Genomic DNA, 22,286 nt, shown 5'->3' with positions numbered 1-22,286 from the left:
CCTAGGTACATAGCTTTCTTGGCTTTACGCTAGTGATCATTAGTACCCACTCTTCACCTAATCTCTCTATGTTCAATAGGTTACTCCCTCTTGTAACAATTTGCATCCTCATGGTCACATGACCACACCATCATCAGAAGTGTTGAGGGGTTTTCTCTTTTTGACAATCTTGGAAAAAGTGTCCCCACTAATTGTAGGCTCGACATTGAATCATTGGCCGACCCTTAGCATCGTATTGTGTCAAGCTCCAGTTGTTGTTATTGTTATTATTGTCATGATTCTTCCTCCCCGTCAGTTACTATGGTATCTATTAGATGATGCAATTGTGTTGATTTGTTATTGAGAGGTGCCCACTGCTGCAAAATGTTGATGATTGCTCTTGTGTGAAGAGCATTTGTGTAGTTCTTGTTTTCATTTTGTATGGGCACTCCTTGGTGTAGTGTTCTATTACCCGATAAATGTTGCCAAAGGCCTTTTTGGTGCATGTGCCTTTGGTATGACCCTCCTCTTTCCAGTCCATGCACCATAATTCTCCCTTGCTCATATTGTTGCTTCCCTTCATAGCTTTAAATTCCTTCGTCATATGATGCATATCCTTCTAGAGCGCTTGCACGTTTTTACTAGACTCTTCAATATTGCTACTTCCATCATAAGAGTGATCGTGGTCTAACAATTTGGTCTTCTTCCTAGACATTTTGCTTTCACATCCTATGTCCATCACTTGGTTGTATGCATCCTCGTACATGTCGAAGGAACAATTTTCATTTTCCTTCATAAGGAGGTTTTCAACCCTTCCATAAACCAGTGCTTATTTAGACTATTTGTTGGTTGATTGTCCATCTTTCTGAGCAACTCCTTAAGTCGTCGGCTATATGTTCTCATCCTCTCATGCTTCCTTATTTTGTACTGTAAATCTCAGCTATGATCTCATTATCGTCCCAAAGTAATTTGAATTGGCACTCTGCATAGGGCTGCAAGAAATTGCCCCACTCGGTGTGCCCATTGGCTAACCCAACTATCTCAGATGTTCTACAATGTTGTACGGGGTCCTTCTTATCACCCATAAATTTTGGTAACTTTTGATTCTTTGACATTGTAGACCAATTTGCTTAGTGCTTTGCATACAACCTTAAGTACTGCCTTGATCACCTTGAGTACCATTTTTGGATGGAATGGTTTATGAGTTTGGTGTACTTGACCCAAACAAACCATTTTGACTATTGTGCTCTTGTACCTAATTGACACCTTCAATCGTAATCATGTCCCTCATGTGTCTGTCTTTTGCTACATGCTCCACATTGTAGTTTTCTAATCTCTGACCCCTTTGACTTCCTTTGGTACGGTTCTACCCCATGAAAGTCTCTACTTCCTAGCGGTGAAAGAGTGAGATGTCTCAAATGGTGTCAAGTATTCCATTGAGTTCGAATACCTCGCCACTTTCTAACACTCCTACATGACCACCCGCTTCGACACCGTTCACTTCATATCCTTTGGTACAACCTTTGGCCCATACGCTCATGTTCACACTTCCTAGATGCCCTTCAAGCAACCCTTATTCCTCTTTAGGCCATCACTCAACAAGTTTTCATTGGAATCATGTTCTTACTTATTCCTCTAACCTTAAGGATTTCTGAATGGTCTCGTACTTGTCTCCTTGTCTCTTCGAGATACGTTTTCTATCTTTATTCAAGATATTTGGCATTAATTATTCCTTTCAAAGGGGTTGATGATACATTGTCGCCTTCGACTCTTATTGTGCTTTTCCCTTTGGGTGTTTTCCTTGTACCACTGTAAGATTTGTTGGCAACGGCTCTCTATCTTGTCCACTACTAGACTCACACCCAATGATGTCCACACACTTCCAAGAACTTCCTCTCCTCTCGCCTCCCTTCATACGTAGATTTTGATGGATGCTTACAATGCACACTCCTCTGTGAATGTTCGTTCTCCTTTAAACAATTCTACAAACCCTTCATTATTGTTACTTGTGCCTTCGTCACTTATTGGTTGGCTCATTATGTTTCTCTCTCCATGTAACACCACCATTACCACATGCTAGGCAATGACACAAAATGTTTGCCAAAAAATGTGTACCAAAAAATGTGGTCACTTATATAAACCCTAATATTCGAAAGATTTAGTGGATTTGAATCCCCAAATGGCAGCTTATAGCTTCCTAGTCATAGTGTGCAAGAATCCAATGATGATGACGATGGCTCTTAGATAGAGAAAGCGAGACCCCTGTGAGGTGCACTATAAAATGGAAGATTCAAAGAGATTACATGCAATGAGGACGCAAGTTGCACTATGAAATGGAAGAATCACAGAGATTACATGCAATGAGGATTCAAGAATTCAAAGATCCTATGCATGTATGATAAACAACAAGTAAAGCCAAGCAAAATTCAAGTAAAATCTAAGCTAACATGGATGAAAGATTACTATACCATTCTAATTAAGCTAGATTATCTATAAGCTACCTGCAAGAAATGAAATCACAAGCAAAACGAGATGATGCAAGATCTCAACTAGTGCTCAAGAAATCAAGTGACAAAGTAACAAAATAACCTTAGCACAAATCAAGATTGCCTGTTGCAGATCCTTTGGAATAAGGAGAGGGCCTCCTATAAAGAAATTTAGAAATGAGTGGATGGTCAAGATTAAGAGGCAAAATAATGAGTAATGGTGAGAGATTGATTCTTGGTTGATCTATTTGCTTATGTCTTAAGAGGCAAAAATGAAGGCTAAGATAGAGGCAAAGTAGTGCGTGGTTGAGATAAAGAGGCAAAAAGCCTTTTGCAAAAGTCAAATATTCCACTCACTAGGATGTGCATTTGAAGTGGTGGGTTTTTCTTTTTATTTTCATTTTAATTTTAGAAAAATTGTTTTCATGTGCCTAAGGGATCTTATTGCTTAGTTAAAAGGAGACATTTTCTTTTAATTAAATAAACTTGGGATAAAATGGTCAAACTTTAGGATATAATCAAATAAATGATTATGTGATGATTTGATCAAGGATTATTGAACAAATAATTATGCAAAATTGATCTAATGCATAATAGTGGTCTAGTATTTAAATTATTCAGATAGTGGGCTTATAATTTACTAGACCAAAATGGGTGATTACACTAGCCACCCTCAATTTAGGATTAATCATTTAAGATCGAAAGGAACAACAAATGGTAACACCACCTGGAATTTGAATCTCATTTAAAGTGTGCATGTCGCATAATCATTGAGTTCAATATTAAAATAATAATATCAAGTTCAACAATTAGCTTTAAATGTCTCATTATCAAATGGATTTCTAATCATCATCCTCATTAACATTAGATGTAGGAACATTACATGAGCCAAAATGGTGTTAGTGCCACTGCCACTTGCACTAGAATTCTACTAGCTTTTTGATTTCTCAAACACAATCTGTTAGTAAGTGGAACTCCTAACTTTGCTTTCCCTTCCTTGTAGTTAAGTTATGAACGAGCAACCTGCAAAGACAAAGTGAAAATATAGAGCTATACATTATAAATAAGAAATTTAAAATAAAGATCACTATAAGTGAAACAAAAGATTGTAAGTTGAAAATTTATAAACTAATAAAATAGAAAAAAATTCTTAATCTTTTAATTAGACTTCGACTACAAGCATTTGCAAGTGTTTTCCATTGAAACGCGAGCAATATTGAGCATCCTTTTGAAACCTTTCACGAATAATCTCAATACGTTGATCATTTGGGTGCATAAAATCAACAAACTCATTGGTGACTATATCTTACAATTTTGTTGTGTTACTTGAGGATGGATTTTTGACAAAAATTGTGCCGTCCCCATTTTTGGGACATCCAGATAACTCAGAAACTTTCAGAAACCTATCCCTTGGCTGTCCCATAAAATTAATGTTTCAGTTTTGGTAATTTGTTTGACTTTCACTCTTATGTGAACTCTAAACATAAATTATTTAACACAAGCATTATATGTTAAGGTTCAATAATTTATATAAGCATGCTTTATCCTTGTTTTTATATGTATATTTGAAATTTCCCTATTTTTAATAGTGTTGTTCCCATTGTTGTCCCTTGTAGTCCGCTGCTTTGAGAAAAAGAAATTCGTGCCAGAAACTGCTTCCGCATCTCCTCTTCCTCCTACCTTGGAAAGTTAGGGTGATAGAGCAATTTTGTTTCAAAGCAGAATTTGTGGGATGCTGCCTTGTACCCTTCAAGCACTTACAAAATCTCTCTATAGGGAACCCCTGTGGGCACAAAAACAAATCTTAGGTTTGTAGTATTTTCGAGTTAGTACAAAGGCAAGATGTGATGGGGTGGTCATTTTGTTCCATATTTCTACAACAATTGTGTGTACTTGTTTGGAGAAAGCATCCATTTTGGTCTTGCTATTTCAAATTTTTAATGCTCACCTTCTTGACCATTGAGTAGATGTTGTCACATATCTCTCCCAAGAAAGGTATGTCCATGTCCATGTCCATGTCAATATAAAGAAACATGGTCGAAATGGGCTTGACAAAACAAAGTTGATACTTTGCACAATCCTACCATTAAATATTGGCTGCCCTATCAAAGATGCTTTGCAACCACATAGATCAATTTTGTCTAATCACCATGCTACAAAGTGCATCTCTTAACTTTCAAAAGTCATCTTAAGATGATTGTTTTAGAGACCAAATAGGTGACTACAACCTATTAAAAAATTAAAAACCAGGTAATTCAAATATAAAAGAAAACTTTAAGGAATAATTAGAATACACAATCAAATTATGAAAATGTAAAATTCTATATTGCTTTACCTACTGCCCTTGATAGTTTCAATTTTGAAAATGTTATAAAAATGCAGTGAGGCATTTGGTTTTTGGTGATGAACATTTGGATGTCCTTGGCCTTTTCATGCAACTCTTTTATCCAATCAATTTAATTCCCAATCTTTTAAAGCATAAGATTGAGATCCTGCATCAGCCAAGGTATCCTAAAGATATGTGAATATTGTGCTTCAACTGACAATTAATAGCTCCACAATTCTTTGTATTAAAAAATGAAAATAAAAATTGAACAACATTATAGGATCCCACTTCCTCAATGAATGCAAGCAGAATACTGACAACAAATTGACCATCTAGCCCCCTTACAATCCACGACTTTCAAAATATTGCCCCTTTAGGGGACACTGCTATGACATTGATCAAGGGCGGATTTTTGGCATCTTGCCACCCGCCTAAAACAATGGACAAACTTGTTTCAATAAATGAATCCCTTGTGGGCTTCAATAATTCTCAATAAGGTACCACACACCCCCTTATTATGCCTTACTAACCTTTTTCACTGTCTCTTTCCATTATGGTAAGGAAACAACATTGTATGTCAACCTATTTGCATAAATAAATCTTGCTGTGTGTGTTGGAACTGATTGAAAAGATCATGAGGGAGATTGTTGGAAATGACTGAAGAGATCATATATAAAAAGTAATGGAACTGGGAAAGAATGTCCTCAATCATTGTTTTGTCATTGATGTCAAACTTGCTACTTGCAGGAATGACAATTGCTTTAGTGATCCAAATACTATCAATTGGTTGATTGACAAGGAGGAGGCAATCAATAAGATGTAACTAGAACACCTAGAGAAAGGTTGAAGTTATGATATTGTAATGAAGTACAAGGATCAGCTAAGCCATTGATGAAAAAGTGTATTGACGACATACTCTAAGACACAGAGAATGGGCATACTGAAACATATCAAAGATGTAAGGTTTTAGCTAAGTCATTTGTAAAGCCTAACTAAGTTCATTAGAGAGAGAGAGCCGAGCAAGCAAGTTAGTGCCGAACAGATTCTTAGCTGAAGTCGAGCAAGTTCAACTTCAGATGCCGAGTGATCTTCAAGTGCCGAGTCAAGACAACAAGTGCCGAGTGAATGTCAGATGCCGAGTAAATATCAGATGCCGAGTGATCTTTAGATGTCGAGTAAAGATCAGATGCTGAGGAAAGATCAGATGCTGAGCGAAGATCAGGTGCCGAGCAAATACAAGTGTCGAGTAACACAGAGATGCCGAGCATCACTAAACCAACAGTGCCGAGTTGCTGCATTATTTCAAAGATCGAAGATTCAAGCCAACAAGGTTGTTATCTTGAATTCTGTGAATCAAATAGAAGACAAGAGTGATGAGTTGGTGGCACAGAACACCATGTAGAACGTTTTTGAAGAATACAACTAGACTCTAGACGAAGTTTCTAGATAAGAGCAAAATATGGGGTAGATACATTATATCTTACCTAATCCATTTGAAACCCTAAAGTTGGAGAGGGAGAATTGAGCGGCAAAGGCAATCCAGATTTCTATTTAAGGAGTCATAAGGTTACGAAGTAAAGAGAGAAGAGGTCAAGCATGAAAGCATAAAGTGCTGAAGGAGGTGGTAAGGAGTAAGAAAGCACAATTACCCTGCTTCAACAGATGACCACAGATATGGTTGCATTGGTATGATGAGTAAAAAGACTTAAAGAGACGAAGCTTGAGATGACAAGCTGTCAGAGCTGAAGTGATTAAAGCCAAGCAAAAGGACTGAACTGAAGTGTGATCTGAAATCTACAAGATATGTTGTAAGTTGTATCAGATCAAAAAGTCATTATTGTTACTCTCTAGCAATTGTAACAGATAGTTTAAATCCTATGGACTTAGGTTGGTTTAATAGTCATGTTATAAATCCTTTAACAGGGTGACATTCCAAGTGAATGTTCTAAAGTCCTTTGACCAGGCTCATTTCTAACAGTATGGTGAAATCCTCTAACAAGGTCACATTTAACAATGTCTTGTAAGCCTTTAACAGGGTAGACTATTAACAGGGCATCACTTTAGAAGAGTGAAAATCAAGTAGCATGTTACTGGTGGTTTTTCCCAAATTGGGTTTCCACGTAAATCATTGTCATGTGTTGATCTTGTATGTTTTATCTCTGCATATTGATTTACTGTAATTTGCTAAGGATGATTGATTTAAGCTTGGATGGATGAAAAGTTTATGGATTCACTATAATTTGAGAAAAAGTATTATTAGGGCATTTAGACCTTGAATAACTGATTCACCTATAAAGATCTGCAGATTTAGATGTCAAGAATTCTGAGTTTAAGATAAAACTAGGTGAACATCAACCCTGATTCAAATACTAATATGCAGGTCTGAATATGCGAATTCTGAGGTGACTGTATTATTGAGATAATCTTAAATTGGAGTGTGAAATTGATACAAGGAACCTGATAGGATGTATATGCTTTTAGTCCAGACTGTATATATTTTTTGTGTCCTAAAACTACATATATTACCTGTCTAAATATCCTTATTGAAGGGTATGTTCTTAAGAGACATGACCCTTTGAAATGCATCCATTATTAAGAGTCTCTAAGTTGGTGACTTTTGAATAGCAATAAGGCTTAACTAATAATTAATTACAAGTCAAACTAACAAATTCCAACCTGATTGCCGGCACCTCTATAGAGACTATAAATAATATGCAATGTCATTCTTTAGAGAATATTTAGCAAGAAGAGTGAGTTACGATTCTGTACCCATAGACCTGTAGGATATTCAGGTTACTTTCTTAACATCACCCCCCACCTCCCCTCAGTTATTCTAAAGAATTCTAACAGTGTGTTGATTGACAATGGTTCAACCTTCATTTTGAATTGCAACTTCCAAAGGTCCTTTCAAACTTTTGTTTGTGGTGAGTTCTTCATTATCAAGGAGAAGAGTGGACAGAAATCGGTGGTTTTCTACCACAAGACTAGGATTACATAAGGACATTGGGGGATTGTTTTGATTTGTTCTTTTTATTAAGGTCTGAATTGACTGGTGCTCTGCCTGTTTATTTGCCTTTTCTTGCTCCATACTATCTCCTAGCATTGTCTCTGATGACATTGTTACATAATTTTTCTGCAGCAAGATTTGCTGCTTTGCCCAAGAAATCAACACACAATGGACTTTCACTTGACTATATTAACTAGAATATCTAACACACACTCATTGCGGATCCATTTGTAACCCTTGGCATCTGGACCTAGTTGTATTATATTTCCATAAAGCAGATTTGGGATCTATTTTAAAGTTAGATTGAGCATTGAATTTAGAACTAGTTGCTATTGTGATTCTTATGGCAAGAAATTTTGTAAACAACACATTCAAAATGAAAAAAATAATATATAAGACGTAGCTCTTTTAAGTCCGCGATACATCCAATAAAAGAATGGAAAGACCTTAGAAAAACAAAGGAAATAATTTGTTTTGTATTTATGAAAAAGAGGAAAATTGTTGAAATAACTCCCCTCTTTTAAAAAATGTCCTTAAGTGGTCTTCCTGGCAGCCAATGAACACTTGTAAGTGCATAAGAATTTAATGTTTGGGGACTTGTACTTGGCATACACTAAGCAGCTCAAAATAGGACTTAACAAAAAGCCTTTGTTGTACAAAATAAAAATAAGAATCAAGGCTTGTAGAGAACATATAAGCCTGATTTGCCTATTAAAAATTAAAATGGTGTACTTTGATCTTCAAACACTCCATATTAGACATTACATAATTCATACTCAATAGCTGGTGGGATTTGGATGTGGAGACCTGTTGAGTTGTCGTTTTGCACAATGCTTAACGACAGGAAACCTTTTGAACTCCTCTCTTCAAAAGCTAATCTAGGATCAACTCAAGTTTCCAGGCGATCTTTTGACCTATGCTCAATTGAAGATAAATGTGTATGTTCAAGAGGAGGCCTTTGCTGGTTCGACTGATTTCGGATAAGATGTTTGATTTTTTGTATTTTTTGCTTTATTTTGAATGTAATTTATAGATGCAACTATATGAATTCTTATTTTAACCAAGTGTTAGCAAAGCAAATAATAAAGATAAGGTAACGAGAGATTAAAACAAATAACTTGAAAGGTAAATTCCTAACGGACATAAACCACAATAACAACACGTCTGTGAGTTAAATCGTCGAAAGGATCGGTAGGAAACCAATGAAAATAGGAGCAACACTTGTTCAATAACACTAATGCAATTGTTGATGGGAACTCAATAATAACCGAAAGATGTTTTAGCTCTCATCAAATCGCAAGGCCGTGGAAAGTGCACTAATGCGAGACAAGAAGTTATGTAGGAACAATAGGTGATCTCTTCTCCAACTCGGTATGTTAGCAGAATTCGTTAACACGAGGCAAATACCAGAACTTAAAGGTCGCACAATCATAACAACACAATAAAACCATTGGCTCCATTATTATTCATAAACATACATTCACAAAAATAACACACCAACAAGAATAACTACACTCAAAATGAGAGCACCAATAGCATATATTGCGTTAAAATAATGGCCTAAAGCACATATTACATCCATGTATTATATGAAATTATCTTCTCTTTATTACATCCATGTTGGACTACTGATTGCACTATACTGAGCTTAGTCATTGACTCATCTTCAAAAATCTCAAGGCAAGCAACATTGTAATACCTTTTTGCTTCCAAAATTTGCTCCTGAGTTTGGTCTCTCATTTTCTGAATATTTGCATGTAGATCCTCCATGACTTTATTGCCGGTAGATATCTTCTCTATCCAGTCGTCCAACTTATCAAGCTCCTCAGCGGTGAATACTTCTATGAGTGTATGATACCTTTGGCCTTGTAGGTCTTTATCTGAGGTATGTACCTCATCCATCAATACAAAATCTTGGTTCACTATGGATATCAGCGTATCTGCACTCGACTTAATATGGTGCAACAGGTTCAAGTTCCCCTGTATTATTTGTACACCTTTCTCCTCAAAATTGTCACGCCATTGTTGACATGCCTCCAAAAATGGGTCTAATTGTACATTCCCCATCTCTTTCCTCTCTAATGCTGCAACAAGAGTGATCTCTGGACTATCCAAGTCTATAAGGCCCACAACTCCATGGAAATAGCCTCTTAAAAGTTCGTTTTGTTTCCACAGCGCAATCAATTCGGACTCATTTTGGTCCATATGTCTAAACAGGTCTACCCAACATGACCTTCTTTATTTGATAGTACTTAGGAGTTAGTTGTTCGGTGTCAGCATGCAGAGGAGGAATAGCTATATGTGCAAGCAAGTCTTGATCTCGGTTCTTCATTATGAAGGCCAGTGTTCGTGCATCACCCATACGTGGCTCAGGCTTCTTGATGGCTTTGACCAAATCTCTCGTTGCCTCCTCAACAGTTTAATCCAACTGCTTCATTTGTTGAAACATAACCTCCCTTTTCAGCCATGTCGGTGTAGTGCCCATTGGAGACATGTACTTGATTGAAGAGGTGGTTTCCACTGCCTGGAGTCTTTTCTCGTTGAGAAAGATCACCAGTCTCTATATTTGCTTGGGCTAAGGTCCTAGCCTCTATATCGTTAGGAGTTTGTTGAGGCTCTTTAGGTATTTTCCCTTCCTCCGATACTTCATCGGCTTGAAGTTGTTGGGGCTCGGCTTCCTTCGTTGCTTGTTCTTTTGTTTCTGTAGCGTGAGGAAGTGGTGTTATTGAGTCTTTGTCCAGGAATGTTAAGTCCTGAGATGGTGGTGGAGGGATGCCCAGAGGTCCTTGAGGCAAAGGCAACATTTGATTCCAGTCCTCTCCTAAGGGTTCACTCGTGGGAGTATCTCTTATCTTCTCTCCCACCATCTTAGTACCTATGGGCATGAAATCAAAATTGGAGAGGCCGAAGACATTAGTTTCTTGATCCTCCATATCCACTATTCCTTGCCGCAGCTCATCATTTGATGTTGAAATGTGAATAGGCTCTTTTTGAGCAGATGGAGGCATTAAGGCTGAGCTTCTTGTCCTTTCTTCTATTGCCCTAGTGGAGTGAGTCCTTTGACTCAAGGGGACATATTCAATTTGCTCCCTTTCTTCCGCTTTAGCTTCCCGTATTGTTTCAGGGACCTGAGGAGACGGAGTAGTTTTCTTCTTTAACTTTCTCCTCCTTGTTCTCACCACCTGTGATTCCATTCTTGCTCTTTTTGAAGTCGAGGGGGAGGCTTCTTCCTTTTGTGTAGCTACTGGTAGCACCCTCTGCTCTTCTAGTTGCCCTTCTTTTGCCTGTCTGTCCCGCACCTGTTCTTCTTGTGGAGGTGCTTGTGGCTCTTGAGCTTTAGGATCAACTTGGGGCTCTACTTGTGCAGGTTGTACCTATTCTTGTTTAGGTACTTGATCTTGAGTCGTCTGCTTCTTTGCCTTTGTAGGAGCTCTCCTCCTTTTGACACCCCTATCTGCTTCAAAATACTCAACCTCCCGCTTGTGTTGATGCACCGTTTTCGGCCTCACGAGAGATTGAGCCGAGAAGGTTTGTACTGTAACTTTTGCACCTTTACCCTTCACAAGGTGTGCTATGGCTTGAAGAGGAATAGTCTGAGGAACTGGATCAAGTTTGAAAGGATTCTTGATCCAGTCCTTTGTTAATTGAACCATGTGCCTAGCTCTATGATTGATGTCTGCATTTTCATCTCCTCTGATCTCTGCATTCATTATAGGCTTGTTGTAAATTTTGTCCCTATTGTATAGAGGATCCAAGATGTCTTCTATATCTTTCTCGACAACCTTTAACATGATCTTCATTTTGAGCACCTTCTCTGCCAGATATAGTCATCCTACAATAATCCCTTATTCAGATAACATAGGCGTCTACTGCGTTCATCCAATGATCTTCCAACGCATCTTCGTGTACAAACCATTTCCCTGCTGGATGTTGCACCATCCCTATGTTATCAAAGTAGGGGTGAGGGAAATTGTACTCTTCCAATGGATATTGGTCCCACTTAGAATCAAAAGTGGCAATATCTTCCTTTTGCTTGACCTCAAATGCACCAATTCTAATGGGCCATACCTACATCTTCCTATGCTTTTTTCTCACTCTGTCATATGCAAACGTGAGCTGTCAGGTAATCTCTAGCAAAATGAGCCTATCCGATGGATATCTTGGGAGCTTCTTAGGATATTCAAGAGTTCTGGCCACCCTAAGATATGTGAATGTCTTAAACTGGATATAGTATGCGTTAATCTTTGAGATCCTAGCGGTTGCTTCTATCGACATCCTTTTAGCATAATCACCCTCAATGAACTTGATGATTACAAATATGAACCTGTCATTTACTAACCTATATTCAACACTTGGCAATGGGAGCTTCTTTTTTACCAATTGTGGATATACCACATAGGTTCAAGCATTAGGTTCTTGAATGCATCGCTTCTTATAAAGTCTTGGGTAGTGTGTAGTTCTAGCTGCCAGTAAGTACACCAAATATGATTTCATGTAGAACCTTGGATCGGCTTTGACGACTACGAATTGTTCATCTAAGTTATCACTTAGAGTAGTGGCCCAGTCAATTGGCATTCTTGCTGTCCTGATTGTTTCTATGAAATGGACCATCCAAGTTTGAAGATGTCCTGTCACAAGAAGTCCCATTGCTATGCTTAGAAGCACAATTGCATATCCTATATCATCTTTCATGTATCCCTACGTCATGTCCACTTGCTGATTCTGCGGCCTACTAGTGTTCTGTCTATTAGGAAGGAGGATTGAATGGTTTCTTTAGCTTCCTTTCCATTTTCTCCGTACTATCTGTCAGCTCCTTCATAAGAAATTTGCAAATACTGATCTGCCCTAGGGAGATGAAATACTTTCTCAATGTTTCGGGGTGGGAGGTTGAGGACTATTTCTCTTGTGACACTCTTAATAACTTTTCTTTGGACACATAGTGTTTTGCGAAGGTCATTATCAATTTCGAAGATTGGATTGAAGTCGGGTGAGAGGCTATGTTTACGAGGCTTGAACGCATAAGTGCAGTTACCATTGTAGACCGCTCTTTGCGCTTATTGTAGATCGTTAGGAAGGCGTTCCAGTCTATGTGTCCAAGATTTGTGTCGTTGATCTCAGCATGCCCGTCTTGAAAATAGGATTTCCTCGGTGCACCTAGCTACTTGAATACAACGGGCTTCAGAGCTATCTTTTCCTCCATTGACGAGGACGATGATGCCACCTTATCTGTACAAAAAAGGAGTCATTAGTTCTGAAAGCCAAAGTTAGACCTAAAACAAACCCTAATTGATCCTAAACATATGAAAAAGCAACCTAAAACAGTCAGAATTCAGTCAATTCCCCCCCGAAAGCCCTGTTATGTTGCTTAGCGCACCTAGCGCGCCCTTACAGGTGCGCTAGGTGCACTAAATGGCCCCTAATTGGTCATTTGTGCGCAGAGCAAGTGCCTTTGAGGGAAAGACTTAGTCATTTGATGTTTTGAACTTAGTTTCTTGCGCACATGCGCATCTTTGTATATGCTTAAGTGTTTTTATGATAGCAAAACCTTGAGGAGGTGCGCATGTGCGCTCCTTTTGAGTTAGTTGTTGCATTTAGTTTAGTTCTTGTGTCTTAGCTTGTCTTAGGTTATGTTTTGGGTATTAAGTCTTTGAGAAGGTGTGCACATGTGCACCTTCTTGGTTTTGTTGACCTTGTGCTTTGTGTTGGCAGGCTTGGAGAGTAGAGTAGCACACGTCTATGGGTGCGGATGTGTGCGGATATGCGGAAGTTTGGAGAGGGTGGAGAGCAATGGGAAGATGGAGGGGGGTCCACGGTTTATATAGGGCTCGGTCCGCGGGCGCACCTCCGCGGGTGCGCACCCTTAGGAGGTGAGCAGATGTGCAAGTGCGCATCTCCGGAAGGAGATGAGTCTGCATGTGCGCACCTTGAGAAGGTGCGCTAGTGCACACTTCTGCACTAAAAACACCAAAAACTTCACTTTTCTCCAGATTATACACCCCAAACTTCCCCAATCAGAGATTGAGGCTTGAGCCAAACTCTTGGGGTAGTCCATAAATGACCCAAACCCTAGACTTGGGGTCTGGGAGACAAATTTACTAGGGGGTCCCCATTTCTAGGAGAAATGGGGTGTGCATTGTCAAACCACAACAAGACCCGAATGCCTTTGAGGGGCAACAATGATAAGTTGCACAAGGTGTTAGATGTGAGAAAAACCCAATGATTTTTGGATCATTGAAAATGGAACATGTGGAATATCTCCTTAAGATCACCGAGCCCATTATGAGCAAGCTTAGCTACACTGACATGGATAGGCTTGGAGAGATCTATGATGGCATAGACTCAATAATTGAGAAGATCAAGCAAGTTATAAATGAGGAGCAAGATCCGCAAGAGACCTTTTTCAAACAAGTGCAAAAAATTATGTTGAAAGATGGAACATAATGACCACTCCATTACATTTGCTTGCCTATGCTTTGACCCCCAAAATACTATAGCTCATAGTATTGTAATCTACCAAGAAGGTTGCCACCATATAAAGATATGAAAGTGTCTGACGAGTACTAGGCAACATTTAGAAGAATATTTCATGATGATGATATGAGAGATGTAATCATGGATGAGTTCATAGAGTTTGTCAATGCTAGAGGTCTAAGTAATGATGCTCTTTGCCATCGGTTCAAGAAGGATGCCCATGGTTGGTGGTACCTCCATGGCCAAAGACTCCAAATGTTGCAACCCCTTGCAATCAAAGTTATATCACAAGTTTGTTTTATTTTAAAGAAATTAGCTCACTTTATCTTTAAAAGAATCATGACTAGAAAGTGATTTTAAATTTTTATAAGATTGAATTAATTCTTTTTTAATTGCTTACCCTATGTTGTCTTTATAGGTTGCTAGTTCTTCTGCATTAGAAAGAAATTGGAGCACTTATTCTTTCATCCACTCGGTGAAGCACAATAGGTTGCAATAAGAAAAACCAGAGAACCTGGTATTTGTGCATAACAACTTGCGCCTTCTTTCGTACAAGAGTCAAGAATACAAAGGAGGGGAGACAGAAGTGGGATGTAGGTGCAAAGATTGTGGACTTGGATGCTTCCACTACTCAGCTTACAATTGATGATATTGATGATTTTGCTGTCAATACCATTGTTGATTCTGCTGCTGATCTCATTGGCGTTAGCGTAAGTAATACCGAAGAAGAAGAAAATGAAAAAGAAGAAGATGAATATGAAGAAGAAGATGAAGATTGAAGAACTTAGAACTAAGGATATTAATAAATTTTCATTCCATTAGTTAAACAATGAACGTGAAATAATGATATTCGAACTTGATATTTTAAATGTTTTGAATCTTTGATGTTGAAGTTGATTGAACTAAGTTACTATATGATGGTATGATCACTATGATTACAAGTTTAACTATTTGCAATGTTTTAAAGTTTTTAGTTGTTTAAATGTGTTTATGCTACTATGCTACATTCTAATTTTAACTCATGCTTCATAAAAGTGTGTTTGTGTGTGTGTGTATACTTTTTAAAATAATTTTACATGTTTTTTTACTAACGAACCCATACTCCTCTCCAAAATTTTGCCGAACTTGCGAACCAATTCTCGAACTTCGAACCAACCCTGAACTAGCAACTTAGTATATATGTTCAAAGTATATTAGAAATGCAAAATTATTAATTATTCTTGAGTATCATATCGCTCTTATTTTTATTTCGATATGTAATATAAGACCTATGTGCCTTGATCTTCTCCAAAATTGTTATTGTAGGAAAAAAGATTTACATTAGATTCATAGGAAGTCTGACACTTTGTTAAAGGAACATTTGGATAAGAAGTTGAGAAGATTGATGTTCAGAGAAAGTTTGACACATTTGTCTGAAGGAGCAGATAGAGGATATTTTTAAATTGATCCTTGACAATTTTTGATCATATCAAAATCAAAGGGAGTTTTGACTTCATGTAAAGTTTTGGTATCATGCATTTGACTACATAACTTAATGGGTTTGCCCCCTGCATACATCATAAGGAAGTGACAACTTCCAAATGATTATCACTTGTATTTGCAGAAGTTATTGAAAGGTGACGACCTTACAATAACTTAATTTTCTTTAATGATGGATATCTTATGATGTCTATGCAGATTATGATAGATTATGCTTTGCATGGTAGATGTTTATATGGTATGCATTATGAGAATGCATGTGCACATACCTTATAAACATTTTTTAGTACTTGGTGAATATCATGTGTCGATATTCTGGAAAACCAATACTCATGATATCAGATGTGATTTCAAAATACGTGGTGAATATCATGTGTCGATATTCTAGAAGACGAAGACTCATGATATCAGACGTGATATTAAACATTTTTTAGCACTTGGTGAATATCATGTATTGATATTTTGGAGGACCAAGACTCATGATATCAGAGGTGATATCAAACATTTTTGAGTACCTAGTGAATATCATTTGTTGATATTCTAGAAGACCAATACTCATGATATCGAATGTGATACTCATGATATCGAATGTGATATGAAACCTTTTTGAGTACCTGGTAAATATCATGTGTCGATATTCCGAAAGACCAATACTCATGATATCAGATGTGATATTAAACCTTTTTTAGTACTTGATGAATATCATGTGTGAATATTCTGGAAGACCAATACTCATGATAACAGATGTGATATCAAAACTTTTTGAGTACTTGGCAAATATCATGTGTCAATATTTTGGAAGACCAATACTCACGACATCAAATGTGATATCAAACCTTTTTGAGTACTTGATGAATATCATGTGTTGATATTCTGGAAGCCCAATACTCATGATATCGGATGTGATATCAAACCCTTCTGAGTACCGAATGAATATCATGTGTTGATATTCCAGAAGACCAATACGCATGATATCATATTTGATATCAAACTCTTTTGAGTACCTAGTGAATATCATGTGTCGATACTCTAGAAGACTAATACTCATGATATCAGATGTGATATCAAACGTTATTGAGTGCATGGTGAATATCATATGTTGATATTTTGTAGGCTATTACTCAATGTATTTGGTGAATATCATATGTTGATATTATGAAGGCCAACACTCATGATATCAAATGTGATATTAAAATGGTGGATATCTTTTGATGAAAGATATCCTTAAAATTTGTCATTCCTAATATCACTAATGCTGTAATATATGTCTTGTGTTTAGCTAAGAGGGAGTTTTGATATTTGGCAACTTCAGTTGGATAAACTTTGAGTCTAAACTGAAGTTACATATATGTGATATATATACATAGATGTGTGATATATATATATATATATATATATATATATATATATATATTTGTGTGTGGTTTATTAAATAATAAATTATATATGAGATATTATATATATAATTATGTTATTATGAATAGACCTTATCATGTAATTGTCATATTATAACCAAAATAACACTTTATCCTACCTTAGTAGGTAGGTCCCTTGTTTATCCTTGTGCCCACACCTCAATTATTACTATTCAGAATGGCAGTCTCGGGCAGCAAAAATCCAGCAGTTCACTGTGTATTTCCAAAGTCAAATCAGCAAGAAGAAGAAAAATTATTACTAATTTGGGTTATTACTATTCTTTGTTCAGGGAGTTCTTCAATTTTTTGCCTTTAAAAATGAAAAATAAGCATTTCCAAATCATTTCCAGCCGACAACTCTGTCAAAATTATGGTGCTGTAGTAGGCAGGTCCCTCATATATCCTTGCGCCCACATTACCAACTTATCTTAGCCTTGGGATGGCGTGACATCCACGTCACTTTCCTCACAGGCGGTCTTCATACATGTCAAAGGATCTCCACCCTCGTCGGCCTTTACTTAGCATTGTTTGTAGTTGTTGTCGACCTCAATTTTTTTTGATGAATCCAGCGATAAATATGTGGCAACTTATCAGACAATTCAGTGCAAGTATGCTCTCGTGGAGAATTATTTGCAGGTGAGAAATTCTGCGCGTGACACTATGCTAGATGTTGCATATTTACCTTACTCTATATGAGTTCTGCAGACAATAAGGATCACAAAACTACGGCGGTGGGTTGTATTGGCAATCTATTTGCAGAATATAAATGGAGAAGGAATTTTCACAATGATAAGACCATCATCTCTAGCTCGACATGATACTCTTTGAAGGATATTCTGTGATGATTGATCATTCTGGGTGCACACAACAACCTACCATACACTATGGTTGATCATCCTTAATAGCAGTTCGAACTTCCTACATGATATTCAATAGTAACTGATGTCATAGATGCAAAAGATGCAATGAAGGTTTAGGGATACAGAAGAACACACTATGATCTTGCCTCCTCAACAAGTGGGTTCTATTTCATCTACATTGTGAGTTAATTTTCCCAATTCTGTATCTTTGGATACCCAAACTTTGATTGATACTTGGCCATAAACTTGCAAAAACACATGCATGACTTGTCTGGAAAACTTAGTGAGGAAACAGCACAAAAACTTGGGGGATGAAAATGTTGATGAATACTTGGCAAATCACAGAGTAGTCAAACTATGTTGAAAGCCAGTAACATTCATATGATGAACTGGTGATTCCATCTGTTCTGCTTGTCAGACCTGTTTGTTGCAGCTTCAATAGCTATAGGCATTCCTCTGTAGACTTCAGTGTTGTATCAAGAAGTTTTGTGAGATATCTGTAATATCTGGTAGGTAGATGCCATCCTATCCATTTAAAGAGGAAGACGTCAGTCATTATCACTTTATCCCATATTTATATTTCTGGATGCTCCTCAATTGGCTGCTCCTTAAGTTCTATAGTGTAAAATAAATTTAGACGGAAGCCATTGTAGAAATTTGAGTTTCAATTTGCAGATTGAAGTTCTTAAGAGTATTTTTAGTGCTTGGCTAGTTACAGAAACTCTCATTTGTTGTATCAGACAACTTTATTTGATTAGATTGTCCTTGGCATTTATATATTATCTGTTATATTTATACATTATTACATAGTCTCTATAAGTATATATTTCTCTTTTTGTATATGCAGCTATTCTCATACAAATTTATTACTTCAACATTAGACAGTTGAAAGATGTCTCTGTAAATGTACATATACAATCTAAGCTCTATGGTTGTAACACAATCATTTGTCCCAAGGAAAATATCATATTCATTTTGATTTTTGAGAAATGCAATTCTGTTTCAGTTATGCGGTTTTGCTTATTGAATCAAAAGATGAAGATGGGCAACAGCAAGTTCTCTCAGCTGCCATGGAGGTGAGTGTCATAGAATGATTTATATTAGAATTCATTTTTAAATTTGAGATTTAGTCTCAAGTATCCTTCTTGTTGCTAATTGTCATGGTGCATGTTGCAATTGATAAATGGCATTGGTTAATACAATTAGGAGGAATTTTCTTCCAGTCTATGTCTCAGCTCAAAATGCAAGTTGAATGTGTTTTTATCATTGTTTAGTTGAATTTTGAGATCTTTTTTCATCTGTCTGCATATTTGATGGGAAATTAATAATTGTTATTACAATCTCTTACAGATGGGTGATGTACAAGAACAAGAGACCGATGTAAGGTTCAGGGCACTTGTTGCGATTGGATCTCTTGTATCCTCATCACCCTTATATAAATTCATATTCTCTTGCAGTTTTATATCTTTGAATGTGTTTCTCAATATATTAAAGTACTATAATTAGTTCTCAAGAAACGTATTAGTGGGAAGTAGACAGGTGCTCAAGTGCCAAAAAAATAATCGGTGAGCTCATTGTAGAGGCTTGCTTTAGAACATCGGAGCTAGGAGCCAGCAAAAGGTATATACAACCTAAAATGTTGTAAAACTATATTTTTTAAAGTAATTATCGGCTTTTATTTACAAGGTAATTGTGTGTTAGGAAAATCAGCAAAATACTAGGTGAGTTCCTCGCTAAAGAACTCTCCAACAAGTTTTCCAAAAAACTTGTGGCAATTTTTCCCTATAAAACCTATTAGTTAATGCAAAAAAATTGTGGATTTTGTATTAAAAACTCGTCCAAATTATATATTTTTTCTTGCTTGCATTAAAAAATTGTGATTTTCATTGGTGGTTAAGGTTTCAAATGCTTCCACTTGACCCTATTGAGAGTGTTGCCCCGAAATCCCCAAAAGGGGCACTACTGTTCTGTCCTCTTCGGCAAGCAATGCCAAGATTTTAATTGTGAGTTTGTGCAACTTATCTCTGGAAGGGAGAGACTTGAAACTTGGGTTTAAGGCACGAATGTAACACATGCCTTGGAGGCTGGCGGGCAATCATAGTGGCTACAGAGGCAATCATGGATGCTCTCTGCCCTACTCCTATAATTGTTATTATCGCACATTGCTCACGGGCTTGAATGCCCCCAAACAATTGCTTCAGGTTCAGTAGAAAGAGTGACCAACTCAGGTATATTCTTTATTCTGTATCTTACATTTGTAGCCTGGCTCTGATACTATGTTGACGGAAAGGATCACTGCAAATGTAATAACACTGCAATTATTTCTGTGTGTTCCAAATGCAGGTGTAATAACACACACACACACACGCACACACACACACACACACCCGCACACACCCGCACACACCCACACGCACACACGCACACACACACATATGAGTTTGTATAATTGATGATTAACCGATAACCATAGAATGATTATCTCTAGGTCAATTCAATCCAACTGAAGCTACAACATTAACATGTGAGATGTGGGATCGAACACACACACACACACACACACACACACACACACACACACACACACACATATTAGAGTTTGTATAATTGATGATTAACCGATAACCATAGAATGATTATCTCTAGGTGAATTCAATCCAACTGAAGCTACAACATTAACATGTGAGATGTGGGATCGAAGACAATGCACTTAAATTCTTTGCCAGTCACCCTCAAAAAATGTTAGTTCATGGAATTCATTGACTACAGGGTATACATAGACGAAAAAAAGGTGAAATGAGCTTTAGAAGCTTTCAAGGAATGCAATATGAACTCTGTATTTCCTCTATCATCACAGAAATGGGGAATCAAAACACCAACTAGGAGCAGATCAATGTGCAAACTGCATTGAAGCATAGACAAGGCATGTAAACTACTTACCAGAAAATCTCAAAGCAGTGTCATCTAATGGAAGCATAGGAAATACTCAAGGCAAGAATTTAATTAGTTATTGCAGTTGCAAATACTGTAAGTTTGCAGGCAATTAAAGCAGAGGCGTACCTAATATACAGAAATATTTTGATATGCTGCCTTAAGGTGATCTGGTTTTATGCATGCCTTTGTAGCATAAGCGCAAAATAGAGATGTTGAAAAGGCTTTAGAATTTTTTTATCGAATGTAGTGGGAAGGCGCAAAGCCAAAGCTGTTTTGCTTTGGCTTATCTTATCTTATCTTATCTGCATCTCTCCTTCATGGTAGACACCCATGCAAAATATGGAATCATGAACGATGTGCCGAGTTGCTGAACAGAACACCCCAAAGAAACATCATATCAATATAATGAAATCAAGTAACTTCTAAATATGCATGACAGGCAATCAAAATGGAGGCATAGCTAATATACAGACATCGTTTGATATGCTCTCTTAAAGTAATCTGGTTTTATGCATTTCTTGATTGTAGCATAAGCACAAAATAGAATTTTTGAAAAGGCATTAGAATTTTTTTAATCAAATGCAATGGGAAGGCGCAAAGCCAAAGCTGCTCTGCCTCTCTCCTTCATGGTAGACACCCATGCAAAATATGGAATTGTGGACAATGTGCTGAGTTGCTGAACATAATACCCCAAAGAGATGTCATCTCAATAGAATGCAATCAAAGAACTTAAAATGCACAAAATGTATCCGTTTGAAGAGATTTCAGAAGATCTTTTGACATAATTGGCAAGAAATTGGACGAGAGCTTTAAAATTAGTGTATGGGCATCAAACAAAACATATAGGTTGTTGGTAAAATCTATATTGTAGCCAACGAGTAGAAGTGTATCCGAAAGGGCATGTGACGGTTGAGTCACCCCTTCGAGAAAGTATATGTACACCGTTCGGAAGGGACTATTGAGACATCATCATAATCATATTATAAGCATTGGAGTGCATATTGCGTATATGAATAAAGTATTTGTTCTGTGTTATATCTTACTATACTACATGTGATAAGTATCCTTTTACCTTGTACAATAAATAGAGCTTTAAAATTAGTGTATGGACATCGAACAAAACATATAGGTGGGGATTGTTAATTCGTGGATCTTCTACAAATGTATATTCAGAATTTGATTGAGACAGATATTACTAAGTTTACTGTAGGTCCAATCCTCTATATTCGATCTTGGATGATTAATAATATCTCTGCTATCTAATTTGGAGGAAGTAAAATGGTCGGAAGATCAGACTGCTGTGTATGTGTGTCTTCCAAATTGCATTCA

General features: G+C 37.1%; 1 protein-coding gene across 6 annotated transcripts in view; it reads left to right on the top strand.

Annotated features, from left to right (window-relative positions):
- The window catches only part of LOC149563833 (transducin family protein / WD-40 repeat family protein), a 233,478-nt gene that overhangs the window by 186,548 nt on the left and 24,644 nt on the right, over window positions 1-22,286 (top strand). For all 6 annotated transcript variants that reach the window (XR_016364116.1, XR_016364115.1, XM_089826960.1 and 3 more), the window contains 2 exons: window positions 19,030-19,099; window positions 19,374-19,439. Coding sequence is in view for 4 of the 6 variants with exons in the window: in XM_089826960.1 (XP_089683086.1) it covers window positions 19,030-19,099; window positions 19,374-19,439 (136 nt within the window). In the remaining 2 variants the exon portion in view is untranslated. The remainder of the gene's footprint in view (window positions 1-19,029; window positions 19,100-19,373; window positions 19,440-22,286) is intronic.

The sequence above is a fragment of the Cupressus sempervirens genome, chromosome 4, assembly GCF_028749045.1.
Source record: "Cupressus sempervirens isolate cs-2001-9-10 chromosome 4, ASM2874904v1, whole genome shotgun sequence".
NCBI classification, from domain to species: Eukaryota; Viridiplantae; Streptophyta; class Pinopsida; order Cupressales; family Cupressaceae; genus Cupressus; species Cupressus sempervirens.
Note: the sequence above shows the minus strand (reverse complement) of the source record. Positions and strands in the feature narration are given on the sequence as shown.